General features: G+C 44.0%; 1 protein-coding gene across 1 annotated transcript; it reads left to right on the forward strand.

Annotated features, from left to right (window-relative positions):
* The first annotated feature begins 1,309 nt into the window (after positions 1–1,309).
* Positions 1,310–2,998, forward strand: LOC122007775 (cyclin-D4-1-like). Its single transcript, XM_042563304.1, has 6 exons — positions 1,310–1,718; positions 1,828–1,914; positions 1,996–2,094; positions 2,183–2,384; positions 2,454–2,575; positions 2,661–2,998. The coding sequence occupies exons 1-6, from the start codon at positions 1,404–1,406 to the stop codon at positions 2,895–2,897; spliced, it is 1,062 nt and encodes a 353-aa protein (XP_042419238.1). The 5' UTR covers positions 1,310–1,403; the 3' UTR covers positions 2,898–2,998.
* The last annotated feature ends 7,284 nt before the right edge of the window (positions 2,999–10,282 follow it).

The following is a 10,282-nucleotide window of genomic DNA, read 5'->3' on the forward strand; positions in this document are numbered from 1 at the left end:
TGTTCGCTAATAATCACTCCAAATATCGGAACAAAAAATTTTTTATTATTTAATTTATTAAATTCATAAATTAAATTCTTTTCCCCTTATTTTACTAATTTTTTTAATAGTACAAGTAAATGTAGTCCTAGAAATACATTTAACAGATTAAGATATTCTTTACAAAAAAAAAATTTAAATGTGTATTTAGATCTAAAACTAAAAAAAAATATTCTACAGAAATAAATTTAACTAATAATTATCTTAATTTATTATCAGAATATAAAAATAAACTATAATCAATACTATCGCTAATTGAAGAAAATTTAAATAATTGTGTTTAAGAACGATCGAGTCTATATTCCGTCGGGTATTTCATTTCTACATGTTGTTTCAATGACCCATAATCATCGTCAGCTTGAAATATGTCGAAAGTATTATAATACTTACATTTTGTACGCAATTCTTCCGACAAAACAATGACATTCTCAAAATGTTTCGTAAAAATAAAAGAGTTTAGAGAAGGAATTTTCTAAACCTTAGAAATAATTATAGTAATATTTTCTTGTATTTCAAGTGTAGAAAGGTGCTCGGTCTCCTTATTACTAGATTGAATATTGAGATCCTTATGCGGATTCACTATTTTATTTTTCTTTCGAGATTAAGATGATGAACCTTTACGACCTTCTTCCATTATAATTGAAAATTAGAAATGAAATGCGTAGAAATGGAGACTTGGAGTCAAAAATGTATAGAGAATGCAAAATTGATAATGAGAGTAGAAAAGATATGTATGAAAATGATAAAATGAATTGTCTAATTATAGAGTTTTGATAATAACAAACACTAAATCATAATTATTTATTAGCGGTTCCAATGGTTAAGAACCGTTGGATTCCAACGGATACACAAAAAAAAATCTGGAATCGGTGAGTTAAACAGATGGTTAACCAACGGTCTGTCGATTTTTGGGGGCTTGGAACCATAATGCTAGGTCGGTTATGGTTCAGCTTGACGGCCCACGTTAACGCGCAACTGGTCAACACCAGGACCGGATCTGGCCCAAAGCCAGCCCGGGTCAGGCCTTCTTTCCCCTGCTACTCCACCAATGTGCAAGTTTTGTACAAAAATCTGCTGGTCAGCCCACGACACGTTGGTCAGTGAAACTGATAGTTACCATGGAAGTTTGGAGGTGAGAATCTAACAACTCCCCTAACCCACAGTTACTATGGCACTGCTGCAGGTCAAAGCTACTCCCCTATATAAACCCCGGCCGCGCTTCTCCTCCCAGAGCCTCTACTCCTTCTCAGCTTCTTCCGTTATGATTTCTTCTATCTTGTTCAGTTTTGCCTCACTGTTTCTATATCCAAAGAGGGCCTTCTGAAGAGAAACAAAAGAAAGATTCAACCTTTCATCTGGCTTCAATGGGTGTCAGCTATAAGTATGCTTCCTCCTTCTTACTCTGCACAGAGGACAGCAATAGCGTCCTGGGGCTTGGCGAGGAAGAGCAGAAATTCCAAGGAAAACCCCCAAAGCGCAACCTTTGCCGATCTCCCGACGAAAGGTTCGATTTTTATGGGGAAATGTGGAGGGATTTCTCTTTGCCTTCGGAGGAATGCATTGCTTTGCTGATCGAGAGGGAGTCACAGCATCTGCTACCCGGTGACTATGCCGAGAGGCTGTTGGGTGGGCAACTAGACCTGGCTCTCAGAAGTGATGCCATTGACTGGATTCAAAAGGTAGGGCGAGTAATTGTTCATTTTTTCTTGATTTTCCCTCATTTATGATCCTGACAGATCGATCAATTCGAACACTATGCATTTTCTTTCTTTCTTTCTAAATGAACAGGTCCATGCACATTACAATTTTGGACCTCTAAGCGCCTATTTATCTGTAAATTACTTGGATCGATTCTTCTCCTCGTATGAATTCTCGGTAAGAAAACTAAGGCATATATTCATTGAAGAAAATTTTGATTTTTCTCACTGTGCCATGTTTGTGTGACTGTGGCCTCAGACAGACAAAGCTTGGATGACACAGTTGGTATCAGTGGCCTGCTTATCTCTTGCTGCCAAGGCGGAGGAAATGGAAGTGCCTTCATCTCTCGACTTGCAGGTTCAGGAAGGAAACGAAAACCAGTTTTGATAATCTTAGACCTCAATAATTAGTTACTCATTGGTTCACTGTATTTGTGAACAAGTAGGTTGGCGAGGCAAAATACATATTTGAAGCCAGGACTATACAGAGAATGGAACTTCTTGTTCTTAGCACCCTTAATTGGAGGATGCATGTTGTGACGCCTTTTTCATTCATTGATTACTTTTTGTACAAATTAAACGATGACAAATGCCCGGATAGCTCAATAGTTTCTTCCTCTATGGACCTCATTTTGGGCATTGTTAAAGGTTGGTAACTTATTCGATTTGCAATATATTATCAAGCCTAGCAGGGATTTGACTAACACTTAACTGCAGGCATTGATTTCCTGGGGTTCAAGCCTTCTGAAATTGCTGCAGCAGTGGCACTGTCAGCACTGGAAACTTATCATACTCTGGATATCAACAATACTTTAGCCTGTTGGATACATGTAGATAAAGTGAGATTATTCTCCCGTGTTCCACACTTACTCAGATAATCTGTTTATATCCAAATTTATTAATGGTTTTGTTTAATGAATTCAGGAAAAGGTACTAAGATGTCATGAAGTGATTCAAGAGATGAACTTGATGAAGAATAGAGCATTCAGTAACAAAACTCCATCAGTTTCTGCCGTGCCAAAGAGCCCAGCTGGGGTTCTGGATGTTGCATCTGTGAGCTATGAAAGTGATGATTCTACAGTTAGCTCACTTGGTATTCATCCTCATGCTACTTCTTCGACAGCCAAGAAGATGAAATTAAACAGATCCATAAGTTCATGAGAGCAAAGTGTCTCATTTGTACTGTTTGCACCTGCTTAGTAGTTTTGTCAGATTAATTAAGTTTGCCGGAAGAGCTTATTAATAAGTGTTTTGCTGAAATTTTGTAGAGTGGATGGGAATAAACTCGTGTGGATTTTAAATTCATGATTTGATAGAGTGAACCTTATCAGACACCATTAATAAAATGCAAAATAGATGTGATTTTCATCAGGTAGAAAATTGTTCTGGTTTTATGCTAAATCTTTGCAATGGTCAATCATATGCTATCTATTATTACCATAAGCCATCGCAACATCAGTTTAGTGTTGAAAGGAATATCCCTTCTCCTAAAAAGAGATGAAACCAAACTAGAAAAATCCAATTAGATACCTGTGGCCAATAGCCAAATGACTTGGGTTCCCTAAAAAATTAAGCTGCCAGTTTGTTAAGCAGACAACAGCCATTAAGCCTTGCAGCAACAGGCATGAGGTTAAAGAAGACATGGATTCATCAGTTTCATTTAAGTAATATGATTGGTGGTCCATTACCTGCAGTCATTCTGACATTGAGCCTGTGTTAACCAATAAGATGACACTTGCCTTCCATCTTTCAGTTATTAATTACAAAGAAATTAGACAGCCTTTGAACTGTAAAATAGAGTTGAATCTCTAATGGTCTTATCTCTTGCAAATCTACTGCAGTCTGATGACACCATCCACAGCCTCTTTCCACATTTCAAGTGAGTAGCAGAGATTTGAGCATATTATAATTATGAAGCAATGGTAACTCTAGCAAAGAAACATCATCTTTCTGGCCAAAGGAAGTGGAAGGAAAGAACCAAGAGCCAATCATTCACTTGTACTGAGGTGATGCTTCATCTGGACTCCAGGTTGGCACAAAACTCCCACATTTATTATTAAGTTTTTGTCTGCTATCTTGACTATGATACAAATAGATTGTCAACCATTTTCTTCAGGGACCAACAGAACTATTATGGAAGTCACGCACACTAACAACTAATGCATAGCTACTCGGCTCCAACACTAACGAGCATCTTGATGCACAGTGCTAGTCGCCAAAATCTTGTAAAATTACAAGTAAAAACAAAATGAGCGCACAGAGATCATGGAGATGAAGTGATAAGACAAGAGAGCAATGAAATTATATCGAGAGAGGAGACAATAGTGAGGTTAAAGAAGAAGTGTGTGAATCAGAGATGTTGCTGATTCTTTATGTCTGAAGATGAAAACAAAAATAGGGAGGATGGGTGGGTGGTAGAGGAAGGAAACGGGGAAGAAAGAACAGTGGATGGGTGGGTGTGGGGAGTGGGAGACAGAGTTAATGCCTCGTGAGTAGCTTAATGGTGTTCAACAGCCGACCCAACCGTAAGAGAACTAACCGGGACTTGGGAGGCTGCTGTAGTGCTGTTCCTGATTTAGTCAAGGCGAGGGCCAGTTGATTGCCCTGGCGTTAAGTAAATTGAGCAAGTCGAATGGACCATACAAGTAAGTAGGGACAAGTTAAACGAGCACAATAAGTTGAGTGACTGAATGGACTGAACAAATTGAGTCGAGCGGGGATCACGTGAATAGGATAAGTTTAGCAAGTCGACTAGGTTAAGTGAGCTGATTAGACTAAGAAATTCAGTATTAAGGTGAAAGAAGCTAGTAGATTGAGGAATAGATTAAGTTGAGCAATTCGACTTATTTGGTCTAATCAAGAGGAGTAATTTAGATAAACAAATTAAGTAGATTAAGCTAACTAATCAAGTTAAATAGGATAATCATGACAAATGAAGCATAACAAAAAAAAAAAAAAAAGTCAATTGGGTCAACTAGGAAAATTGTATTGGATCAATTGAGTTAAATGGTGCAGCCACACTATTCTTTTTGCCCTAGGGCAGTGGAGCAACGGTATAATACTTTCCCCTCAAATTTTCAAACATATAAGATTGAGGGGCAATTTTGATAAAATTAATTGATGATTATATATATATATATATATATATATATATATATATATATATATATATATATATATATATATATATATATATTAATTTGTACATCCTTATCTTGCACATTCTTAGACAACCTTCGCAGGTCTAGATGCCTGAGAATGTCTTCTCGGACGTCCCGATTCTTCAAAGTGAATTGGGGCATCCGAGAGGGGCTTCGAGCGCCTGAACTTGTGAGGATAGTCCATGAGTGTGTAGGATAAGGATGTGTAGAGTATCAAATCTCTTTCTCTTTTTATATTTTTTTTACGTTTAATATTATAACTCAATCTCTAAACCTAACTGCACTGAAAACTTTTAAAAAAAAAAATCATATATATACACTCCTAGGCAACCTTGGTCCAGGTGCCCGGATGTTCTCCTGAACACCCCGATTCTTAAAAGTGAATTGGGGCATCCGGGAGGGGCTTTGGGTGCCTAGACTTGTGAGGATAGTCCATGAGTGTGTAGGATAAGTATTGATATAGATATGGATATAGGGCAGAGAAGGAATTAAGGGGGGGAGGGGCAATATTCTCTAGGGACTTCGTTTTTTCTCTGATGCCGCCAACAGGAAGGAAGGGGGCCTTCTTCCTCCCTCTCAGGCTCCTCGCCAGCGTCGACGTCGGCCAGCGACCTCCACCTCTTCTCCTCTCCCTCTTTACCGGCGTCCGTCGCTCCGTCGACCAGGGCAGCGCAAAATCTGCTCTAAGCCACAACTGTCCCCCCCCCCTCTACCGTCGTGCCTTCGATCCTCGCAGTCATACATCGCCTGTGCCGATTCGATATTCGATCCATGTTGACGTATGTTTTCAGCACTGATCAGACCCTCAGACCATCGTTGTTCTGGCTCTATGTCATGGTTGTGTTTCGGCCCTCAAGTCGTGGTTATGTTTCGGTCTTTGCCTCGTCCGACCTATGTGTTAAATCCTGGGTTGTGTGCAATATCTTGGCTTGCGTGCCGATATCATGTTCAGGCTTCCGTGCCATCATTGCATCCAAGCCTGCGTGTCGATGTCTTATCCCGGCCTGTATACCGATATCTTATCCCGACCTGCGTGCCGAGGTCACATCCGGATTCATGACACCACATTCAGCTCCACGTCGTCAGATCCAGCTCCTCGTCCGATACCTTCGTCTACCTTTCCAGGTCACGACAACTCGAGCAGCATCCCATCCGACGGCGCCCCTTGGGCCAGGGTATGTTTTCCGTACTCACCCCTCATTTATTTCACTATTATATTATTAGCCTGGTACTAGAGACTGGGGTGACCCGATCGCTGGCTGCAGGTAGTGTTGATTAGAAGACTTTTGAAGACTTGATCAACATAGAAGTCATCTCAGCACACCCCCCTTCGTAACATCACGACTCGGTCAACATTCCATCCACCTCACCCGACGGTCCGTCTGACTCAGATTTCGGACATGATCAATTTGGCGCCGTCTGTGGGAATCTTCTCCACCTGTTCTGGAACGTGAAGATGGGCGACGTTGGGAGGTTCTCTGCCATTATCATAGTTCCGGAGGATCCCAAAGAACATATTATCTCTACCCTCACTCCACCGATATTCGGGAGTCGAGGGATCGAGTGGAGCTTCAGCTGGCTGACAGGTTAGTTTTTTCATTATATTTTTTCCCTGACTCTACAGGTATTCGGGAGTTAAGGGACCGAGATAAACCCTTATCCGGTTGGCACGGCTCCCCGATCAAGTATGTTACAAACTCTGCTCCCTTTTTACGGTTATAGAAGATGCTATAGCTCCCTGATAAGAGAGTAAGAACCTAGTTCCTTGATCAAAGACTAGGACCTTCGATTTTTTATCGGACACTAAGGGCTCAACTCCCCGCTCATACACTAGGGGCACAACTCCCCGATCATTGACTCGCAGTACGACTTCCCGATCAGGATCTAGGGGTCTCGTTCTTTGATTACAGGCTAACTCTCCAATCAGGGACCAGGGGCCCAGCTCCCCGATCAGGTGTGTTATAGGCTCTACACCCTTCGCCATGAGGCTCTGCATTCTCTTACTAATATAGGCTCAGCACCCTTCATCATGGGGCTCAACATCCTCTTACTACTATAGGCGCTTTACTCTATTATTATTATATACTCTGCATCCTCTACATGTTTTGCATCCTCTTACGTCTATAGAATTTGCTACCTACACCCGCGGTGCTCTGCTTCCTTCTATGGTTACGGACTCTGCTCCCTCATATGGCTATGTGTTTCACTCCCTTGGATGATCAAGGTTCAGATTAATCTCTCCCTGACTCCGCGGACATTTGGGAGTCAAGGGATCGACGCTATTTCTCTCACTGACTGTACAGGCATTTGGGATTCGAGTTAGCCGGCTGACATCACTTAGCGATTAGGTATGATAAAGGTTCTGTCCCTTCATATTGCTACGGGCTCCGCTTCTATGGGCTTCAAGGTTTATCCTCCCCCGTTCGAGGCCGAGTTATCTCCACTGGTCTCGGACTAGAGTATCACCATCGGTCTCGGATTGGAGTATCACTAACGATCTCTCGGTCGGGCTTCTAGACCAATTTTCGGTCGGGCTTCCAGACTAATTTTCGGTCGAGCTTCCAGATCAAGTCTTGGTCGGACCTCCCGGTTAATTCTTGGTCGGGCCTCCAGATTGCTTCTTTGTTAGGCCTCCATATTACTTCTTTGTCAAGCCTCCAGATTGCTTCCTGGTCAGACCTCAGGATTAATTCCTGGTGAGGTCTCCAGATTGCTTCTTTGTCAGACCTCCAGATTGCTTCCTGGTCAGACCTCCGGATTAATTCCTGGTTAGACCTCCGGATTGCTTCTTTGTCAGGCCTCCAGATTGCTTCCTGGTTAGACCTCCGGATTAATTCCTGGTCAGGCCTCCAGATTGCTTCTTTGTCAGACTTTCGGATTACTTCTTGGTCAGACCCCCAGATCAATTCCTAGTCAGGTCTCCAGATCAAGTCTTGGTCAGACCTCCAGATCAATTCCTGATCAGGTGACTCAGGTCTCCAGATCAAGTCTTGGTCAGACCTCCAGATCAATTCCTGATTAGGTCTCCAGATCAAGTACTGATCAGGCCTCCGGATCACTTCCAGTCGAGATTCCAGACTCTCGCCCCAGTGCGAGTTATAAGTGAGCATGCTCTCACGCCCAACGACCTCTCGGTCGGGTTCCAGACTCTCGTCTCAGTGCGAGTTATAAGTGAGTCTGCTCTCACGTTTCTAGATTTTCACCTCAGTGCAAGTTATAAGTGACTCTGCTCTCACACTTCAGACTCTTGCCTTAGTGCGAGTTATAAGTGAGCATGCTCTTATGCCTCCAGACTCTCGCCTCAGTGTGAGTTATAAGTGAGCATGTTCTCACGCCCAATGACCTGCCCGGTCGGGATCTCATACTCTCACCCCAGTGCGAGTTATAAGTGAGCATGCTCTCACGCCCAACGACCTGCCCGGTCGGTGTCCCAGACTCTTGCCCCAGTCCGAGTTATAAGTGAACATGCTCTCATGCCCAACGACCTGCCCGGTCAGTGTCCTAGACTCTCGCCTCAGTGTGAGTTATAAGTGAGCATGTTCTCACGCCCAACGATCTGCCCGGTCGGGATCCCAGACTCTCTACCCAGTGCGAGTTATAAGTGAGTCTGCTCTCACGCCCAACGACCTGCCCGGTCGGTGTCCCAAACTCTCACCTCAGTACGAGTTATAAGTGAGCATGCTCTCATGCCCAACGATCTGCCCGGTCGGTGTCCCAGACTCTCGCCTCAGTGTAAGTTATAAGTGAGCATACTCTCATGCCCAACGACTTACCCGGTTGGGATTCCAGACTCTCGGCTCAGTGTGAGTTATAAGTGAGCCTGCTCTCACGCCCAACGACCTGCCCGGTCGGGATTCCAAACTCTTGCCTCAGTGCGAGTTATAAGTGAGCTTGCTCTCACGCCCAATGACCTCTCAGTCGACACTCACCACTCACTCACCACTCTACCCGGCGCTCATCATACTTGCTTTACTCGCCGCTCTGCCCGACACTCATCATTAGCGTTTTGCTCACCTCTGTTGCTTGGTCGGCGCTCACCGCTCATTCGTCGCTCTGCCTGACACTCATCGTTCGCGACTCACTTGCCGTTTTGCCCGACACTCACCATTCGCGTTTCAATCACCGCTATGCTCAGCACTCATCGCTCTTGCATCACTTGCTGCTTTGCTCGGAACTCGTGCCTCGTATCTCACTCATCGCTTTACCTCGAAGTTGCTACTCGGTCGATAGCCACTTTCCTCCTTGCTTGGCATTCGCATAACCGCCTGATTGTTCTACTCCTGTTCGCGCTCCATCCACAGGCTCTGGCTCTACTCGCGTTTGTGCCTGATCCACAGGCTTTGCTCTCGATTGCTTTCAGTCTCTTGAGATCTGCACCGACTTGGCTCACTGAGCCTTTGCTACCATTCGAGCTTGATCCACGGGCTCTTCTCCCATTCTCGTTTAGTCTCAGGCCCCGTGTCTATCTAGCACACAGGTTTCGCGTTCACCCGACATTCTTTCGATCACACGATTGACCTTCTCTTAGTTGACCGATCAGTATCGCTTGGTCATCTGCTCGGTCGTTCGTTTTGCATCGCTCGACATTCTCGATCACTCGGTCGCAATTTATTGACGCTCGGTCAGTATTTTTCTCGGTCGCGCTCACGGCTCTGCTCGTCCATCATTCTCTTTATTACCCGGTCGCGATTTATTAAAGCTCGGCCAATATTTTTTTCGGTCGCGCTCACGGCTCTGCTCGTCCATCATTCTCTCTATTGCCCGATCGCGATTTATTGACGCTTGGTCAGTATTTTTCTCGGTCGTGTTCACGGCTCTGCTCGTCCATCATTCTCTCTATTGCCCGGTCACAATTTATTGACGCTCGGTCAGTATTTTTCTCGATCGCGCTCACGGCTCTGCTCGCCCATCATTCTCTCTATTGTCCGGTCGCGATTTATTGACGCTCGGTCAGTATTTTTCTCGACCGCGCTCACGGCTCTGCTCGTCCATCATTTTCTCTATTGCCTGGTCACGATTTATTGAAGCTCGGTCAGTATTTTCTCGGTCGCGCTCATGACTCTGCTCGTCTATCATTCTCTCTATTGCCTGGTCGCAATTTATTGAAGCTCGATCAATATTTTTCTCGATCGCGCTCACGACTCTGCTCGTCCATCATTCTCTCTATCACTCAGTCGCGATTTATTGACGCTTGGTCAGTATTTTTCTCGATAGCGCTCACGGCGCTGCTCGTCCATCAGTCTCTCTTTGCTTGGTCGCGATTTACTGTCACTCGGACGATATTTTCTCGATCGCGCGCTTGAGATCATTCGCCCATCGTCTTATGACTCGTTCAGCACTCATCCTATCGCCCAAGTACCATCAGATGTTCGATCAAATTTTGGG

The sequence above is a fragment of the Zingiber officinale genome, chromosome 8A (genome assembly GCF_018446385.1).
Source record: "Zingiber officinale cultivar Zhangliang chromosome 8A, Zo_v1.1, whole genome shotgun sequence".
NCBI classification, from domain to species: domain Eukaryota; kingdom Viridiplantae; phylum Streptophyta; class Magnoliopsida; order Zingiberales; family Zingiberaceae; genus Zingiber; species Zingiber officinale.

Excerpts from the sequence above, each read along its gene's own strand:
- LOC122007775 (XM_042563304.1), top strand. The coding sequence starts at position 1,404 with ATGGGTGTCAGCTATAAGTATGCTTCCTCCTTCTTACTCTGCACAGAG. Across the intron at positions 1,719-1,827 it reads CCATTGACTGGATTCAAAAG|GTCCATGCACATTACAATTT; the intron begins GTAGGGCGAGTA and ends CTAAATGAACAG. Across the intron at positions 1,915-1,995 it reads TCTCCTCGTATGAATTCTCG|ACAGACAAAGCTTGGATGAC; the intron begins GTAAGAAAACTA and ends CTGTGGCCTCAG.